The sequence below is a fragment of the Neospora caninum genome, chromosome VIII, assembly GCF_000208865.1.
Source record: "Neospora caninum Liverpool complete genome, chromosome VIII".
NCBI classification, from domain to species: domain Eukaryota; phylum Apicomplexa; class Conoidasida; order Eucoccidiorida; family Sarcocystidae; genus Neospora; species Neospora caninum.
In genome coordinates, this window is record NC_018395.1 from 863,201 (window position 1) to 883,485 (window position 20,285).

The 20,285-nt window shown below is 53.1% G+C and overlaps 1 protein-coding gene across 1 annotated transcript; it reads right to left on the reverse strand.

Annotated features, from left to right (window-relative positions):
- Nucleotides 1-1,298: 1,298 nt before the first annotated feature.
- On the reverse strand, nt 1,299-17,748 carry NCLIV_031160 (conserved hypothetical protein; the record flags this gene model as incomplete). The annotated part of the gene is made up of 18 exons (XM_003883312.1): nt 1,299-1,457; nt 2,164-2,234; nt 2,521-2,686; nt 3,169-3,332; nt 3,777-3,815; nt 3,997-4,734; nt 5,258-5,401; nt 5,710-5,742; nt 6,519-7,488; nt 7,890-8,228; nt 8,414-8,495; nt 8,796-8,998; nt 9,593-10,221; nt 10,824-10,939; nt 11,372-11,685; nt 12,283-13,586; nt 14,013-14,346; nt 16,738-17,748. 18 exons carry the CDS (start codon nt 17,746-17,748, stop codon nt 1,299-1,301), a joined length of 6,816 nt encoding a protein of 2,271 aa, XP_003883361.1.
- Between the last annotated feature and the right edge of the window lie 2,537 nt (nt 17,749-20,285).

Genomic DNA, 20,285 nt, shown 5'->3' on the forward strand with positions numbered 1-20,285 from the left:
GGTCGAATGCGGTGGGGTCAGGCAAAGCCTGGAGTATCTTTCCCAGAAAATAAAGTAAATGTAGCAGCCATGCACGTACTTTATCCTTAATAGAACGCTACAATAATTCATGAGTCCTCAAGGAGAGAGACAGCGGCTTTCCTAGACAGGCCGGTTGTACTGGGTTGCTTGTCATTTTTGTGACGGACTTCCAGTGCGAGTGGGCGGTTCAGCCGCGCCAGGGGAAAACACGCAAACGTCTCCACATTAAAACGTTTTGAATTGTCCTGAAGCAGAGTGCTTCGATCGGAATACCCCCGGATGTTCGTGTGACTTCAGTGCTGGTTCGAAGCTGCACGCCGCGTTCAGCGACTGCCCGCCCATGTTGCTAGTTCTGGGCCTTTCCTATCCGTTACTGAGCCATATATGGCAAGGAACCCGTATTTTGTTGATGACAGTATTTTATTGTGAGAACCAGTAACGCCTCACGAAGTAACGTGCAGGTAGTAAATCAATCTGACAGCTCAGTTACGCTGCATGGCCCTATATTCCGCACGAGTTCCTTATAGAGATTCTTCTCTGTGTGCGATTGGAGCGTAAACCCTAGGATGGAAGATGAATATGAGCTGCATAACAAGATGCCAGATTCCTGAAAGAAGGCAGTGGTGGCGGTCTTCAAGAACGACCGTTTAGGCCTACCAAAATTTGCTGATCTACTATAGCGCCGAGTCAAGAAAGGACACTTTTACTCAGGAAAAATTATCGTACTTTTTAGATACGACTATGGAAGCGAGGATGCAGCTGTGGATTTTTCATTCAAGGATATGTTAATTCCTGTGGCGCTCATTTGTCTCGATGCCCCTAGCAGATTGGCAGAAGAAGAAAAATACTTGATTGCGAAGACAACACTAGTTGGCATTGCCACCGGTGGAGTTGGGACAGGAGGCCACGCGGCGAAAGCTGTGCCAGTCAACGCTTCGCATTGAATGTAACTAACATGGGTTTTCTTTTAGTGGATGGGCATGGAAAACTGCAGAAGCCAGTAAGTTCCCAATACGCGATTCGTGATTGGCCTGACCAAGGATCGTTTTCGGTAGACATGGGTTTTCTTTTAGTGGATGGGCATGGAAAACTGCAGAAGCCAGTAAGTTCCCAATACGCGATTCGTGATTGGCATGACCAAGGATCCTTTTCGGTAGCTTCGGGGCGGAATGTCCGAGAAACCTGTCGAGCTTACAGTCGCTATGGCAACAGTCGACGGTTTCCGCGTGTGCACGTCATGATCGCTCTGAATACGGTGATTTACTGCTTGTACCATATCATCCGGACGCCACGTGGACGGCGGATAGCAGCGACGCCGCCAAAAACGAGGCGTCCTCGAGTTGTTCCAGGTCAGCCCAGCCGAGCGGCACATACCCATCCACTATACACACCACAGGGGTAAGCGAATACTCGAACGACGACAGCGACGGTGGCCCCTAGAGGTACGTGGAAGGGAGGAGGGCGACACTGCTCCTGGCTCGACGCTCCCCAGGATGTGCGCCTGTGAGCAAGTGCAGCTGGAGGCACAGGTGAGAAGACTCCGGTATTTTCAAGAAGCTGCCACACGAAGTGTTTGTCCATGCGACTGAAATGAAGCGGAACGGCGTAAGGCGCATCATTGTCTTTGTAGTATCTTCGCAAGCAGTCCTGGAGTCGACTCTCGAGGTCGCGCGCGCAACAGAAGGCCCAGTTGTCAGCCTGTGCTCTTCTGGCCCCTGCTGTTGGAGATGATGAATCCAGAGATGAGTGAGCCTGTGCACATGATTCTACGTTTGGTGGACTTTCGTATTTTGCTCCTATGGTAGCGCCCGGGAAAACTGAAGTCGAACTTGAATGGGATGTTTTGTGCCGGCGGCGCTCATCCGGCGAGATGGGCTGTTGCCATGCCATGCACATGCGGGATGTCTCAAAATGTCTCAAGAGTTGATATATTTCAGTAGCAGCATCGCGACAGAAGAATACGGACTGCATTGGTCGGCTTAGAGGAGCAGTCGAAGCACCTCTGCTACCAAAGGCTTTTTTCTCATACATCGTTGAAACGTCGGGATACATCGACGTCCTGCCGGAGGCATCTGGAGACAGCGGGCGACTACGTCGATACAACGCCTTAATATGCGCCTCGATATGGCGCTGAAGGCGAACCTCTAGGGCTCGTGCTTGAGCGAAGTCTGCGCCCCTATACCTGAGGGCCTGCGCCATCGGAGTGATCATCCCTGCAACAAAAGCATGAGTGTTACTGTCATGGCAGAATACATATGGCTATAGTATAGACAAAGCCGCGACACATGGCAATGCCACTGTCCAACGTCTTCCTATTGATTTATATTTATCGCTGTTACAGCGTGTCTGTCTCAGCGCTGGCTTATCTACCTGTACTTGAATACCCATGATCATACATTTATATATATATATATATATATACATATATATATATATCTATATCTACATATATATATATATATATATGCGTAACCACGAGGGACCGGCGAGCAGCCTTACCGACTGGAGGGAATAAAGAGATGCGCAAGAGGGCGTCGGGACTTGTCGCGCCAAGCGCAAGCGCCGCTGCTTCTGCAGCGCTGGCGCAGTCGTTCTTCTGAAGGAGGCAGTCACGGAAGGCCTTCGAGGCTGCAGCCACTGCTGACGGGTTGTTCAAACTGCTAAGCTGAAAGGAGGTGCACATATTGGCCGCCGCACACAAGCGAAATGGCATTTGGACTGTTTTGCGCCAGGCTCAAGCGTGAGAAAGCCCGGAAAGGCTGCAAACAGGAGTTGCATGCGTTATTGCGGATCCTAGATGACATGACAGTCACTGGTGATGTCGTCGAGTCCGCTTAGTTCCCTGTCGAACACCCCCGGCCACGGGTAGATCCAGCACATTGCTGCCATCCACTACACGGAGTGTGCACATCCATAACAAAACACAGAGTTCAGACACGTTTGGGCACAAGCATCAATGGCGCTTCTGTAGAGTTTGCACTTTGTTCGCGTCGTTTGAGGCCCTTGAGCTTGAGACTTGAAGAGTAATATCTGAGACAACGACACCTGTGTTTCGTTTCGAACCCAAACTGCGAGCAGACTCTTCATACGTCCTCCGGCGCTATTAGGCCACTACGACTCGACGCGGGAGCCTCTGAAAATGCGTACCCTTTGCAGCGGTGGCAGGAGCGCAGACCATTTCGACTTGTTGGAGAAGTCGAAGGACATATCGAAAAGGTTGACGGCTTTCGGAGGAGGTTTCAAACGCCTGGACATATATCCGAAGAGGCAGCGTTGGAAACGAAGAACCATGAGGAATCCAGTTGCACCAGCTGAATCTCACAACGACGAACAAAAGGCGAACTGACCAGTCTGTTTCCCCCACATTCAGCCAGTGTGCCCCGGCAGAACATGCGTCGGCGATTGAAGCCACGGTGCGACGCAGGAGCCCGACATCTCACGCAGCGCCAGGTTTCATCCATCTATTTTTGCAAACACGTCAAGTCATCTCTTCTCTGGGAGGTGCGAAGGTTCCGTTCCGCCTAACACCGCTGTCCTGACTGACACACAGATGGGACGATGCGTCTTCATGCATCAAGCATTCTCTTTCGGAACCCCAGTGTTTCAGCAGCAGCATAGGGTGCCGGATTGCACATGGGGCTCTCAAGACACGTTCCAGCTTGCCGCGTATCTCCTATCGCGCTTTCAGCTTCAGAGGGTTGCAGAGCCCGTGCACACGTTCGACTCTGTTTAACAAGAAGTTTTCGGAGACTTACTTATCGCAGCACAGGCAAGCGAAGCAGGATGCGGCAGCTCTAAGCCAGAAATGGACAGTGAAGAGTCGACGGATGAAGTCTTTTAGCAAGCGGCAAACGTAGACTATGCCACAGCATTTCGTCTTCCTTCGCCGAAGCAGTTTCTGCCGTATCTTATCTCGCAGTGTTCTGTCGCTCTCTGGAACTGAGCAGCCGCCGGTCAGTGGTTCCCAACCCTCACCGGCTCCACGGTGCCGTGTGGCTCCATTTGAAGAGGACGAAACGCACTCCATGCTCTGAAGATTTGTCAGCACATTCTCATTGTTGAAGACTAGATCAATGCCCTCGATAGGCAGCACACCTTTCTCCTGGTTGTCGCATGTTCCTCCGATCAAGAAAGGTAGGTCGTGGTTCATGCCAGCGCCATCCCAGAGCGAATGAGAAGAGGCCTCCTCAGCCGGGCAAGCAGGCGCGTTTTGGACGGGACTGTGAAACAGACCCAACTGGTCTTGACGTGTTGAGATCGCCTGGACCTCTCCTTGTCCCGCTGTGACAGTCGGACCGGCGCAAACAGGACTGGGCCTTTCGACAGTTTGCGTATTTCGAGTTGGGGCCTGCTTGCTGAACTGTTTGAGAAACTTATCATGAGACCCTTCAAGCAATCCTTCGTGTCGCGCCCTCAACCCTGCAACCTGATCATTCTGTTGTTCTCTCAGTAGGGCGTTCTGCTGAATCAGCTGCTGCTGCTGGAGCGGTGTGAGAGCCTGAGGCGGTCGAGGTGATCCTGTGTCAGGGACTGCTAGGCCTTCTCGTTCCTTGAGACCATACTCGTTCTTCCGCACCTCCTGCCTCCTCCTCTTGCGGAATGTGGCAGAAGGCAGGAACACACACCGGGGCTCCAGAGGATCCCAAACCTGTACACTCCGGTCCGGAGCTTGACGCAGGACCACGTATTGGACTCCTCTGTCGCAAAGGCGTGCTGCGCGGGACGGAGACACATATACCATGGGAAAGCCAGGTGGTCACGTTCAAGCAGATGCGCGAGGACGGAGGAGGAAAAGAGCTTGATGCGCGCTACGTATAGTGCTCAACACTGCTGGAGCTCACTGCGCGTCGGAAGAGTGACTCCCATGGCGACTCCTCAACCGTCTTTCAGCCTTCGACGACCAAAACAACGCTCAGTGAGATATGCACGGTCGGCGCATGCGTATGCCAGTAAAACAGAATGGCATCTGTAGGACGTGCATGGAGCGCCATGTGGGTGCATCCGATGGGGCACATGGGCTGTAGGGTGGATACGAACAAGCGCGGGGGAGCCAGCTTCGTCTAGGTGGTCACAGCTCGGTCTGTCGCAGCAATGAGGTATGTCTGGGCAACGAAACTCACAATGCAGTCCCGCGAACTGCGGTCGCACTGCACCGTGTCAACCGTTCGTCGACGTGAAGGATATTGATGGAGTTGCTGTGTAAAGCGCAAATAGATTCACATAGAACAGAGCCTACCGCGGGCCACGTAATTGGAGCACTGAGTCTGCAGAATCAGATCGAAGGCGGTGAAGAAGCAGCAGAGGAGCAGAGCGTGGCCTCGGCTGTCGCCGCAGCCAACGTCGACTTGTTCCTGTGCGTTCATCCAAACGCGGTCTCCAGCTGCAGTCATAAGGTAGCCAACAGGAGTTTGTACCGAACAGGTATACATACGCAGGCATCTGGAATTCATATGAGGACATGTAATTTGTCATCGTCACCATTTGCTTTCAGTTTCGTCTGCTCGTGGAGAACCTACACGGCAGCGTGGCCCCGACTGTTAACTTCGCAGCTATTGATGTCTTCAGAGGGATGGATTAAAAGCATGCGCTTGCTCGTGGACGAGAGCACTCGACAAACGAGAGCCCCCGTGCCGCATGGTGCAGGGTTCAGGCCCAAAAGAGGCAGACAGGACTGTTCGGAAAGCCTACCGTGCACCGAGAGGAGTAGGCGGTCCTCAACGACTGGAAACAGAGATATGAATGCAGCGATACGCTCAAAACACCGGGGGCTTCCGGGCGTCGCCACCTCAGGGGGAGGGAAAAGGGGGGCAACGAGTCGGCAAAGAAGAAAGAGGGACCCAGAGAGGTCAAGGCCTGGACAAGGGAAGCACAACAGACAAGCACGAAAGCAGGCCCAGAATGCCTGTGTCGTGCTACAATTAAGGAAGTACGCACACCTGAGACCAGGAAAGAAAAGGACCTCAACACCACAGAAAACTTGCGTACCTCAAGGAATGCAAGGTGGTTCGTGGATCGATGCCACAGGGTGAAGAAAGTTTGCCGAGATTTGCAGCTGCCATGCTTCCTGTAGCAGACGCGAATTCGCTTGTCTCGAGACCAGGGAAAGAGAATGGACCGCTTAAGGGAGAGTGCCATCCGAAATCGATCAATCCACATTGAAATATCGCGGCCTCAGGTGACCACAGAAAAAAAGCTGTGGGCTCTTACTCCCCATTCTTATCCCCGTACGTGTAGTACCGTTGTGTATACTGTAAACGGTGCTTCCAATGAATTCCTGATCGGTGGGACGGGAGAGTGAATCACCTCATAGCAAGGCTCAGTTACAAGATGGTTTCCCTCCACTGGTTCTCGTGAGCACTACGATCTCTCCAGTTCTACTGAGGCTCTCCGCTGCACGCTCCGCTGCACGACAGAGACACAGCCCGCCCTCTTATCCAAGATCAGTGCATCCCTTGTGGGTTAGGAAATCTTCACATGCTGCACACGGCCGTTCTTACCAAACGCACTACACGGGTTCCAGACGCCTCCTCGTCGGCAGTGATTTCTCCAATGTTCCTCCCTAATGATGAGTTCCTTGCCCTCTCGAGCAACCGGGCCTTCAGTTGCAGCATCTGATTCGCCCCTAGCTTGGCGCGAGTTATCTCCGCCTCGGGCCCCTTGCGCCCCGAGAGACAGTGGATCGCTCGATGAGTTGGACAGGGGGATACTTCCAGGTTTCTGACTCGCAGCAATCGATTCCTGAGCCTGACGCCAAATATGAACAGGGTGACCACTCCCGTTCGCTATTGAGGTTCGAACTGCACTCAGCGGCACGCCTGTGACGTACAAACTGAGACTGATATACATACTCAAGGGCTCCTCGGCGGGGCAAGTGGCGTCTTGGTGCGCCGCCCCATCTGCGCCGCCGTCCGGTTGACAGCCGTTCGTGCTGCGATGTTTCACAGTTTGGTTCGACGCATCCCTAACGGCGGAAGGGTCGTGGGACTCGGAGCGGACTCGAGTGTTCGAGTCGCGCGGTCCCGAAGAAACGGTGGACTGTCTCCCTCTATCCGTTGACTTCCACCGGGTTCCCGCTTTGATGGTCGGGCGCTGGTAGCCTGTCAGACACACGGGTTGCCTGAGACGCAGACACCCGCGGATGACGCACAGGGTGACTGGACCGTCGGGCCCTTCTTTCCGACGGCGCCGAATTCGAAAGTTGTGGCCGCTAGGGGATCTCCAGGAAGAGTCTTGGTGCTCATTCTTCCCATCCCCCTCCCCTTTAGACGGCGTCCAGAAGCAGTCCTCCAGGCCGTAGCCGATGATGAGACTCCACGGCAGGGCCAGCGATCCGAGGAAGCGGCGTGCCGGGGGAGCATCACGTTGATGGTGATCAAAGACATTCAGAATCAGGTAGCTGTCCTGCTTTGTCAAGTCGATTAGAGCCTCTTTTTCTCCAGAAACTTTTGGAAGCGTCAGGTGCACCAGCTGAAGTTAAACCCGCACACTCTGCTTAAAACACCATGTAGAGACCGAGAAAGATGGCGAGTGCGACCGCACCTGCGGTTTCGTTGAGGATGACGCGATGGTGCAATCGAGAGAAGATGAGGAAAAAGTTGTAGTAAGTAAATAGGGCTGTTCGCGTTTCCCCTACTACACTCAGGACTTCTACCAGCATGCTTCCAATACAGGAAAGATAATACTAGGGGATTTCTTGGTCGATATAGAGTTCATGACCCCCCTACATAAAGCTCTAACGGTTTCAAATGCCTGACGACGAACGAGCTTCATAACCACGGGGTATTGGCTGAAGGCCGAGAAAATGCGAGTTGTCGCCTCCTGACAGTCTGCGTCCTGGGCGTACCGCCACAGATCGACGTTTTGCGTACCTGGTTGATTATCGGATTCTCTCCGCTTACTGCCTTCGTGGCCACTGCAACATGAATACCCCTTGCTCGGTTCACGTACTTCACCTCGACCACAGGATTGCTCAGTTGCAGCGCCTCTGCATACGCTGTGTGGCTCGGGCCAATGAACGTGAACGGCGTGGCTCCAGCGCTGCGACTCCGGCTTTGCGCGCTGTATTGCAAGTGCGCTCTGGGACTGTACAGATAGAAATCTGCAGGCGAATCGAGCGAAGCGGAAATATCTCCGACCCGATGACGGTGACGCCACCGACCCAAATCTCGTGGTTCGAGACGTAGAGGCACATTGTACAGCCGTCGAACCTGAACGGGCCAGGGAAAAGATAAGCGAGGCTCCGGATACACAGCTTAGTGCATATGTATACTCGACGGTCCTAGTGCCCGGTGAACATACAGCTGAGTTGCCTTCTGTACCTGCGAGCTGCGCAACGGGAACTGCGACTGAAGAGTACTGTCGGAGGCGAAAGACCAAAGCGATTTTCACTCACCTTCACAAAAATTCCTATGGATCTGTCATCCACCTGATCGATGACTGTTGCCCGACGCCGGGCTGCCTTGGCGTCGACATACCTGCACAAAGCACGATGCGATGAAGCCAAGCATTTGAGTGATGAACTGAACCAGATTTTTGCCGTGTGCCGCTCGCTGTTCCAGACGCGTGTCCGTCCTGTTTGGACACACAACGATAACTGTTCCTCTGTCACTTATACCTACGAATGCAAATGCCCATATACATGCATACATCGACATATATATATATATATATATATGTATATGTATAGACTGGCACCGAGGGATCTTTGCCTGCACTTTGTTTAGTAGAGCTCTGCACCTCGAAATCCGCACCACGGCTGCGGACTCTGTACGGACCTGCTAAAGCCGAGCAAGCGGTGGGTGAAGCAGCAAGCTTTGATCTGATGGAAAAGTAGGCTTATGTTGAGCCGGGGTACCACCTCGTTAACGATCGCCGGGAAATCCACGTGAGAGCTTGACTTGAGGACAGCGCCGACCTGTACCGGCAATGCTGAGGTCAGGAAGCCTCGAAGGAACTGGGTGTAGATGTCTTCCGCATTCTGCAGGCGCAAGAAGCAAACTAGGAATCTGACGGAAACTTGTTGGCGCAAACAGTCAGAGCATTTGGCTTCTTTTCGACTTGTATATTCTTGATCCAAACGCCCGGCGGCCTACTACGTGTCGCTCAGCTGCTCGCATATCGTGCTTCTGTTTGTGTATGCGTGCGCATATGCATGCGAACATCTGCAACCCGGCACAGACGAGATTCAGTCCAGGAGGGTAGGAGTGCACTGGGAAGATTGCTGGAACCTGACTAGTTCAGTACAATTGAAAACATCAGGCACTGCTTTCTGCCTCGGTGAAAGCTGCTGTCACTGGACCACCCCTTTCAACTGTTGTTGACAGGGAGTTTTGATTGCTCAGCAAAAATCGCGTGACAAGGGAACGAAATGTCTCTCGACCTATCTGAAGTAACAGAACAACCACTCGTGTGTCCTGTAAACATGTGCGCTGGCGAATGCGAACACTGCGCTCGCGATCGAGTTTAGCCTTGCCATTTCCTTGGATATGCACATTTGCGGAGGGTGCAGCAGACTGAAGCCCAGTGTCTGCGTATTTCTTTGTATACTGTCGCTTCGCTTCCACGCGCTTACGGCATCGTCTTCGTCCAATTCTTCTTCGTCCTCGTCTGGCCCATCGCGCAAGAGTTTCATTTCTTGCTCTCTTGACAGTCTCTGCTTCGACCGACTCTTCTCGTCGGTCTTCTTTTGCATGCTCTGGAGCAAGGCCACCGCCTCGGCATCGAGACCTGGGACTTCGACAGCGCTTTGGTCGAGGAACCGTTCGACAGTAGCTGGAGCTACGAAGGCCGCCGCGGACGCAGCCAACAAGGGAACCACGAGGCCGTGCCTCTCGGCGCTGAAACCTCCGTTTCTCTGAAGCAGAAGAAGAAGACGGACGCAGGCTGCGAGGGGACGGCTACGCCCGAGCCTCGTGTCTAAAAAGTCCTGTTGTTTCTTGTCTCGCAGGAGCACTACTCTTTTGCATTGCGGAGACGGGCGTCTCGGCTGCAAGGTTCCATAGGCGTAAGCTGCCTCAGGAGCTGGCGCTGCTGCGATAGCGGAGGCTGCAGCGGCTGCTGCGTATGCCCGTTCCTCAGCACGGTTTGCATCGTAGAGGTCTCCGGGAGCCGTAGGCAAATGGCGATAAAGAGTCACTAAGGACGCATCTCCTTCGACCGCAGCTCGGAGGTGCTGACGACGCAACACCAGAGCTTCGTAACCTGAGCAGAAAGAAGACTGGTGCTTGCCCGGTGCCTGGTCTCTAGCGACGCAGTGCGGATGCTTGTGCAAAGAGTTGATCTAGGATGAGCATGAGCTGCGTTTCTATTCTAGGTGTGAACACGACTCGAACGCACAACAGCTATTCACATACAGCAGGTCTGCGGCTCGACTCCAAGCGAAATGCACGGCGGAAGTGAATCTATCTTTGCTTGGGTAAACAGCGGGGACCACTTCATGAAATGTCGTTCTTGACAGCAGCGAAACTTTTCAGGAGTTTCCGCTCTCCTTCCTGCTGGCGTTTTCTACCTTGTCTTGTATGGCTTTCCGGTTCGAAAACCTGTTCTGCACTGCTGTGTGTTCTTTTGCTGCCAAAACAGTGAACACTTGGGTTCGGGGTTAAACTACGTTTCTACTTTAGTCAGAGGCAAGTTGGGACAAGTATTTGGCAGCAACGTACAGACGATTCCTACGACATGCTGAAGAGGAATGCGCACCCGTCCTCTCCTGAAGCATGCACGAGGATAGGGGCATCCGCTGACTTTGCCGTCGCCTGGGAGATGAGGCCCTCAAAGGCGAGCGTCAGATGTCGAAAATAACTCACCTTCAACTAATGCCTCAGCTGCTCTTTCCCCGGGTGGGACAGGCGCGAGAGTGACTCGCAGCTTGAGGCCACCCTTCATGAGACCTACGCTACCTTGGGATCCCAAACGGGGATACCTGATGCATCACACATGCGTTCCAGAGCACAGGCACACAGTAGGTGAGGCTCGCTGGCACACAGAGGTACAGACATATATATAGCATGCATGCGTACAAGGATATACGCGTATACGAGCGGAGTCTATATGTGTATAAATGAGCATATACATGAAAACCTACATGGACGTGGACAGGAAGGGCGGGACACAGCCGCGTATCCCGGCGTTCTGTTCCCCGTTCTGCTGAGAAAGCACCAAGATGCGGCGGACTTGACGAGAAAAACGGAACTCTCGACGAATCGATCCGGCTGTTGGCTTCTCCCTCACAGTCTAGCACCTGAAGAGGGTTTAATGTCAACGTACAAAACTCGACTGCCCACGACCTGATGTTGGCACATTTACCCACACAGGCGGGTTCTTCAGTGCGTGCTGATTCGTTACCCGGACTTACTCTGAGGCTCGATCCACGGTGCCAGCAAGCTGCTCCGAGGTGCGCGATCGACCGGATATGTGCGACGACACGGTAGGTATCGACTTATGCTTTCGTCGGGACTTGCTTTCTCGCTCCGCGTCTTCAAGCGCGACAGACGGAGGCGCGTCGTCTCTGTGCCCCGACCCACCAGGGGCCTCAATGGACCTCGAAAAAAGGTAACTGAGTGGAATTCGCGACGTGCTGGCGTCTTCGGTGTCTTCTCGACTGGAGACGCGCGTGAAACTGAGAAGCCGTCGCGATCGTGCAGGAACCTGATGGACGCTGTCTGACGGCTGCGGCAACAAACGACACCGTGGCGAACAGCCACAGCTGTGGCCTAGTCAGTGCTAGATGGCTGTAACTCCTCGCACTGCAGTCGTGTGCATGCTTAGGCTGCGATTACGCTGCGAAGTATACGTATGATGCATATCGGAAAGCCACTGTCTTCAAGCGGATCCACTGTACTTTCTCTCGAGCCCAGCCTATGTTGGAAGCCGAAATGTCCCGAAAAGCAGCTCTCGTCTCCAAATGGATTCTCGGGTTTCGAGCTCAGACTGCTAAGATCAATATGCGAACCGCATGATCGAGAGACGCATGCGACCTTCCAATACGGTTATGCACCTTATATGCTTGCATACATCATTAAGGCGAGACATAGGGGAGGTATCCCTGTCTTGAATTGCCATGGGATGAGCCGCAGGGTCTGTCAGCTCAGGCACGCCAGTTTTGGGCGATGGCAGGCTCCAGTCAGGCCGTGGGAAGGGATGCAACCAATCCACTTCCTTTCTCCCTGTTTCACTTGTTTTCTGCTGCGAGACGCTGTAATCTGCCCAGGGGCCCAGAGGCTCTCGAGGCAGCACAGACCACGATGTGACCTTCGGCCGCGGTACCACAACTGCGGGGGGTGGCAGAGTGGCTCCACTTGCTGAGGAAGCAACAATGTGGGGCCGCACAGGCCAAGAATCCAACGCCGGATCGGTGGCGGCGGGGTTGTAAATAGGTCGTGGGAGTCGAGGAGACGAGAGAGACTGAGAAGGGGCTGGCAACACACGCTCGACAGGTGTATTCCGGATCACGGCGGATTCACCTAGGGGTGTTAGTTGTTGAGGGACCACGTCTGCGTCGTTGGGCGGAGCTCCGTGACTAGCGTTGGCGGAGAAGGTCGGCGGAGAGGGTCGGCGGTGTTCTCCACCTGGATGAGGGGACACGGAATCCAGTGGAGTGGCAGGTTGTGCCTCAGCTGTATTGAGTTTCTGACCAGACGTCGCCTCTGTCTTCCCGGCGGTCCCTTCCGCTGTTAGCATGTCGCGAGGGTCAGCTGGGGGGGAGGACCGGACGTGTTCCTCGGCAGCCGCTGCCGAATCAGGCTGTTCCACGCCAGCAGGGGACTGGGAGGCTTCGGTCCCGAGCTCACGTCTCTGTCGCTTGATAGAGATAAGTTTCCTGTTGAACAGTTTCTGGCCGTGACCTTCTCGCCGGGTCGCATGCGCGTCCGGATCGTGGGCGACGGGGGCGTTTGCGCCATGCGGGTCTCGGTGTGAGAGCCAGGGGAATTTGGCTGGCTCTTCCGGAACGGCGATTTGCCGCGCAGCCTCGGCGGCGGCTGCGACGACAGCTGCAGCTTGGTAGGCCTCCTGCTCGAGTTCGGCAGCCATGGCGGCGGCAACTGCGGCAGCTTCTCCCTGCGCTGCCGCAGCCATTTCCTCGTCCCAGCGCGGGACAGCCAATCTCAGCTGCGTGTTCTGAAACAAAATGCTCCCGCGTCTCGAGAACGGCCCGAAAAGGGAAGGTATTTGCAGCAAATCCGTGCGGGATCTGCCAGCAGACAAGGAGTTCGCGACCTGGCGCGGAGCTCCGCAATGGGAAGGCGATACGGCGGGGCTGCACGCCAGGAGCGGGTCCTGTGTGTCTCCAGTTTGCTCGAAAGGCGTGTCGATGGGGATGACGGAGTGAACCGATTGCTGCTTGGTTGTCTCACCCTCACAGTTCGGTGACTCCGAGCTGGAAGAGAAAGGAACGTCGACGTAAATGGAGACAGGAGATGCAAGCGCCGCTGAACTGGAGGAATAGTTCTCGGACGAAGGAAAGAGTTCCTTGTATTCTACAACTGGGGCAAGAGGTGGTGGGCGCGTAAGGCATGTGAGTTCAGGAGAAATAGGAACGGAAGCGGTCGTCTTTAGAGGAGCAGCGCAGCCTGAAATCGGAGGAGCACAATTCCGGGAACAAATGCAGTTTCTCGCCGGAAGCGTTACCGCTGACGTTGGCGCTGACAGTATGGGTAGGCGAGGATTTTGTGGCGCCGTGCTACTGCTCTTTCCACCTTTCAATGAAACATCTGTTTTTCGTTAAAGGTACGAAGATGCTCATGACGAGAAACGTGTGTGAAGGATCTCCCTGTGTGTTCGCCAACATGAGGGGGAGCTCTAGAGGAAGAAAGAGGTTAAGCCGGGAGGTGGCTGGGACATCAGGGGAACCGGGAACGTCGTGATGAAAACAGGAGACAACAGGAGAGAGAAGTCGATGAGGTTCGAGAGCTGGACCATCCGAGACGGCTGCAGGTGTCTTAGGTGAGGTTCGAACTTGATGGAAAACCACGTTACAACTAGCCGCGAGAACGAACCTGCATGATGTAGCTCCACACTGAAAGATAGTTCCTCAAGACTTTCTGTCAGAAGCATCCCAAAAGAGAACTCTGCACGCTCTTCGTCCCCTGCTGCGTCATGTCCAGCAGTCACGTCGTCTGCGCTGCGTCCGCAGCCGGCCACGTCTGCTGTATTCCCGTAGTCCCAAAGGCTGGGTAACAGGTGATTAGCTGTTGAAGAGAAGGTGGGGACTTTCAGAGGCACGTGAGCTCTCCGAGGGAGTTTCCGGCCGTTGATTTTGCAAGAAACCGAACAAAGTAATGAGGAGGCCAGAAGGCGTCGGAGATGCTCGGAGGGAGGAAGCGAACGCTGCTGAGAGAGAGAAAGGAGAAACCCACGAAATATCGCTGGCGAATGTGGAACTCGTCGTGAGAGGGGGACCACCTTCCACAGAAGGCCTTGAACTAGGCACTCACACAACGCATCCGCCAGCAGTTGGTTTCAAAACGGCTGTGCACCCGCACAGCCCTTCATGTTCACCCCGAACTGTGAGCCATACTGTGGAAAGGAACGAACAGAAAAGAGAAGGAATAGACCCAGTCTCCGCTCTCTGTCTCACTGCCTGGCCTAATGGGTAAATATGGGACACGGGATTCGTGCCAAATGCACCTGTTACGCTCCAGGGAAGACCTATTCGGAGCGGGTCTGGTGCGCGCTCCGTGATCACAATTATGCGACGGTGCTTGAGCTACACCTAGGCATTTTCCGCCGCACGAGTATCAGAAGGCAGACCTGGTCAGCACGCTGTTTATTGGGCTGAGTAAGCAACAGTCTTCTGAGTGGCGCTCCGGGACGTCTTCTCTGTTGCATTTCGAATTTGAGAGAGATAGCCTCGAAAAGTTCCTCAAGATTGAATCGCCATTCTGAACGGCCAGCCCGTGAGCTGTCACCTTGCTCCGAAGGGCCGGTGTCAGATGCACGCCACAAGGACTGCTGGAGGCTTTCCCCCCCAGAAAATGCCGTATCGACGTGGTAGAAGAAGACCTCTTCCGCCTCAGCGAAAATTTCTCTCTGAAGAGTTACGGCGTCCTCCTCAGCGCTGGTCCTGATACACGGGGCGTGTGAAAAGACAGGCACGTTCTGTTGACCTCCGTTTATACGCGCTGGCTATCAGTGCATATAGACTCTGCCCATTCAAAAAGGGAACAGATTGAGTGCACACGGGTTCAAGCAGGAAGCCTGCCTACTTGAAGCGTTTCCAGGCCGTATGCGGCAGTTTATCCCTAAAATGAGATCAAAGTGAAAACAATGATGTGTGTGTAAATATCATTGTGTTTTGGTTCTGTCGCAAACCAGTGAGATCACAAGTTATGGTTTTGTGCTCGTGAGTGTCTCTGAATAACCAGCTGAGTGCTTCTACGATAAGTATATCAGTCCATTACCAATGGCGGTGTGTAGGACTTCCTATGCTCCTAACATAGAGGCTATTTGAGGCAACTTTGAGCGTGGTTTCTATTCCTGCAGGGTTCTCAGAACCATCTAAGTGTATTTAGAAGATAGCTCCAAAGCATCCTCCGGCACAGTCCATATTCCAGTACGGCATTTAGACTTGGGATAAAATTTCACTATCCGTGTTGGCATCTCCTGTGACGCTGCAGGGAATGTTTCGCAACCACCCCCCACAGAGGGTTCTGATGCATCTGGGACGGATATAACTGGGAAACTTAGGGTGTGTTTTCGCGCGATATGCCAGATTGATACGATGGAGACCCAAGATATCCGGGCATTTGCATACTCACTGAATAAGTGCTATCTTCATCTCGAGGTTTGTCTGGCAGAAACCATGTCTTTTGCGGACTTCGAGAAGCTCCTGCCATTTTGATTCCAAGTCATTCCCATATCTGCTGAAGAGAAGCGCCTGACCGTCGCGTTGCAACCGGAGCTGTCTCCTCTGCTTCAGGTGTTGCAACCAGCTCTGCCATTGCTGCAGGAGTCACAGAAACCCGCGCACATTCCACAGGGCAGAACAAGAAGACGCCCCTTGCTGTTGGTGCAACGGTTGCCGAGTTGCAATGCATGCGGAGTAGCAGAGGCAATGGATGCCTAGCGGCCTGGAAACACAATTTACGTTTTGGGAGACTTGCAAGGCCGCGGGGAGAGCCGGCTCTTCAACTGTAATGCTCCCGTACTCTTCGCCGATCTTCATGTGTCGTTCCTTCGGCACTTCTTCACAGAGTCTAAATAGAAGAGACTCTTTACATGCGTTACAATTAATTTTGCAACGAAAGCAAATAGGTTCAATCAGTTGACTCTGTACGGGTCGGCTTCTCAGCACCGCTGTATAAAGCATATCGATGCACGTGGAATACAGGCATCATTCTTTATGTGTTACCGTGGGCCGTCGTGCTCCCAGTTGACTGTCCGTATACCGTATCGCTTGTTTACTATCATTTCCATACGATCGATGTAATTAGAGCATTCCCTGTGTAAGAATACTACTGGGAACAAATGTTAGCCTCATTGGTGTAGGCCCCTGCACGTTCTTCAATGACCAGCGACGGCAGGCGAGTTGCCAGAGATTCTTGTCTGCCTTACTGGCACCAGTGATAAACAAGACAAATATACCTGTGGATGAGATTGCTTCCATTGAACGAGAACGTGCTCGGCATGACGAAGTTCTTGTTTCATTGCCTCCGTGGGTGATTCGCCTCTTGAGATGGCACGCAGCGCCATGGGGGTATAGACACCAAGCCGCTGCCTTACTTCCTCACTGTAGAGGATTGCACTGCGCAGCCTTGTAGTTAGTTGTTCTCCGCTTTGGTAATTGCTTAGAAAGCAGTAGACTTCGTAAAGGCGCAGAACATCGTGAGCCAAGACATCTTCACTGCCGAAAAGGTAGTGATCCGTTAGACACACATGCATAATGTCGACAGTAAGCTTGAGATGCGGCTGCACCTGAGTATACCGTAGTGGCGGCCGTAGACATTTGATCCCTTTTACTCTACGAATTCTTTGCAGAAGAGTCGACCACGGATAAAAGGGAAGCAGCAACGGAGAGTGCTCTTCTAAGCTGTACCCTCTCTGAAACCTCCACCATTGTGACCCAGGAAGCAGCATATCAATATCGAATTGGAGCAGACGGCCGTAGAGGGAGAGCAATCGCTGCACCTCTGCGTCATTCGCCAGAACGTCTCTTGCCTCGGCAAGGCTCTCCTCGGGTCTCGACGCCTCTTTGCTCTCGTGCGGCGTATCAAACGGATCTGCGGTCACGCCAGTGAGGATGTGGATGCGGGAAGCAAGCTCGCGTAGAAGCTGAGCACGAACTGAGGCGAACGCGACGGGCTTTGTATGTCGCCAATGATCCAGACGGGCCAGGGTGTAGGAAATACATGACTGCGGAGCGAAGTCTTCGAAAAGAGATTCCTGCTTCGAATTCACTGTAGACAATGAGGACGTTTGGTTTGCCGATTCTTCCGGAAAAACCTTTCGTCTATCCCATACCACGAGACTAATGACCGTGTCAGAGAATGGCAACCGCAGCCTCTTCTGCCGAAGTTCTGCTGCAACCGTTTTCTCTCCAGAGACGGGTTCCCCCGCCGCAGCTGCTGCCGGGGGATCGAGGGCCCCTTTCTCCGGGTCAGCTTCTGAAGCGCTTAGATCCAATTCGCTAGCAGCTTGACCGGGTTCTTTGTCCCCACCGCTTTCACATGCTTCATTTCTGTTGTAATGGATCTGATCATTCGAGACGACCAGCAGTTTCTCAAGTACTTCCATTTGCACGCAGCTTGCGACAGCCTCCACCCGAGCCAAGACTTCCTGCTCCCGTTTCCCGACATGGCTACCATGAAAGAAAGATGTCTGAAAATTTACATGCACCCGTTTCTGTTTCGTTTCATGACCGATCAGCTCGCCAGGTTCCCGAGGATCGTCCACACACACTGAAGTCCCCTCGCGACGAACTGGCGTCGTAACAACGGCGTTCGCCGGGGAATTGGCGAGATCTCCTGAGTCGAGACCCATTGGCACAACGGTTCGTTCTGCATATCTATGCTATGATGACATCCAGACGTCAAGGCTAGAAGTTTAGAGAGAGAGAACAATACGAAGGCAGATTGCTGGAGACCTGTGTTTGTCAAACGTACGTATCTACGTATATCTCGTACATCTTATCACTGTACGTATACATATATATCCACAGGAATACACAGATATGGACGCAGACACATGTGTGCCCATGCGCGTTCCTATATGTTGCTTCATTGTCTACAAAGGGAGCCAGACAAACATGTTTATCGTATATATGTATATATATGATCAGAACGCCGCAACCACAAACATGTAACGGCGCCAGCCGTACACCCTACCTCCTTTTCGAGTTGTTCACCCTCCAGTCGGCAAGACGATGAGTGTTCAAGGTAGCTGGATGACATGTCACAAATTGAAGAGTCTGTTCAGCGACGATCACGATTCGTCGACGTCGAAATATGAGCTTGCTTATGTGCGTGGAAGGCGGCGGAGGCTGGTGTCAGTTGCATTGCTAAGGCCGGTGCATCACATAGATATAAAGAAGAGTAACAACAGAAAATCGAATGATAGCGTACAGCAGCAGTAATGAAAGTAGGGGAGAGGCGTCACTATCCTGTGCGTACAACGAAACGAAGGAGTACTTGATTACCAGAGTGGGCTAATTCCTGGGCGCATTCAGGTGAAACGCAAAGAAAGGGTAGGCAACCCCTAAAGCGGGGTGCTGGCATTCCCGGGTACTTCCAAGTAGGAAAGAATTACCCAGAAAGAGAGGGTGCCAAGCTACACTGAGGCTGTGTGCGTTTGAAGCGCTGCCGCTCATGATATTTACATTTGCTTCGTGATTTCGGCAGTTTCAGATCAAAGGTTGGAGTCTGGAGGTCAACACTATTCAGGCAGGGGTAATGGAAACAGAACATCTTGTACAAATGAACATCTCGACCGCGAGTCTTTTCCCCTCTTAATCCTCTCGAACGACGAACACCCAAACCTATGGTGATATCCGTGAGTCGATTTAAAGCCAGCAAACGGCTCATGAAAGACCACTTTAACACTAATAAAGAACTGGAATACTGGACGGTACAGAGAAGAAGGCACAATGAAGTGGTAATCTGCTGCATGCTAACAGTAGTACAGGAGCGTCAACCTCGATTTCCTGTTGACAAATGCCTCACGGAATCGTGCACACCCTGTCTCTTTCGACGTCTGTGCTCTGGTAGTGATAGCCTGCGGTGGGAGAACCAACGAACCGCACAGAGCCTTCTGTTCCTTTTGAGGGGCAGTTCATTGTACAGCGAGGCCATTGATAGGAGACCCAAAACTTTCGAGAGAAACCTGCCTTCTTCGTTTTTTTGCAACTTTGCGGCCCCACACGAGCTGGGTCTCAAAGTTTCCCTTTGTCGCTCCGTGGTCCTTCCGAAGCTGTGTTGCTACGAAGTCCTGGTCGTACTTCAGCGTATGTTCTGGTCCGTAGAAGGTACGCTCATGTCGTCCAATTTTTTTTGGTTCCAAGAGCAAAACACACACCTCGTGTTTCTTAGCTGAGACAGCGAGAACATCCTCCTTCGCCCACAGCCCCTTCAGCGAATGGCGGCAGACTGAAGCTCGAGCCCCCATTCCCTTACTGTTGACTTCTGCAAATCGAAAACATGGTGATGAGCCGTTCCAACGGCGGCCACAACACACTGCCATGAAGTAGTCTCACGAATGCCCTCGAAACAATTCCGCGAGATATCTTGGAAGCTGATTTAAAGTGGAGGAACTGCGGAACATGGAAAAGGTGTGGCGCTCACCGGACTGACGTCAGACGCAGGACGAGAAGGGGGGGCACTTGCATCTACTGCTCATTTTTACGCGTCTCAGCCTCCCAATTTTTCTGCACACTATAACGCATGCCCTTGCCTACGAAGCAGAGGTGGCTTAAAAACACCAGAAGTGACTCCTCTGACAGCGACGTTTTTCTAGTCAAAGATGGCGTGAGTAGGGGAGGAGAAACTAGCCCTTTTTCTCCTCAGACCGCACGAGTGAGCTTGTCAGCGTGTCTCCATCTTCCCAGCCCCAAACCAGAGCGCATGCTCTGTGAGGGAACAACTGCCGCCGAGGGCACAGTTTGCACCCTAACAAAGTTCTGGCCGTGGGCACGGAAAGGTGATACGCCGCTTGTTATCACGATGGGATTGAGGGCGGGACGGCTGTTGAACAATGGAACCGAAAGTGGAAGAACTGCGGAAGTCGATGCATCGGGGTACAGAAGGTGTGTTGCCTCTCTTCCGAGAGACTGTTCTGTC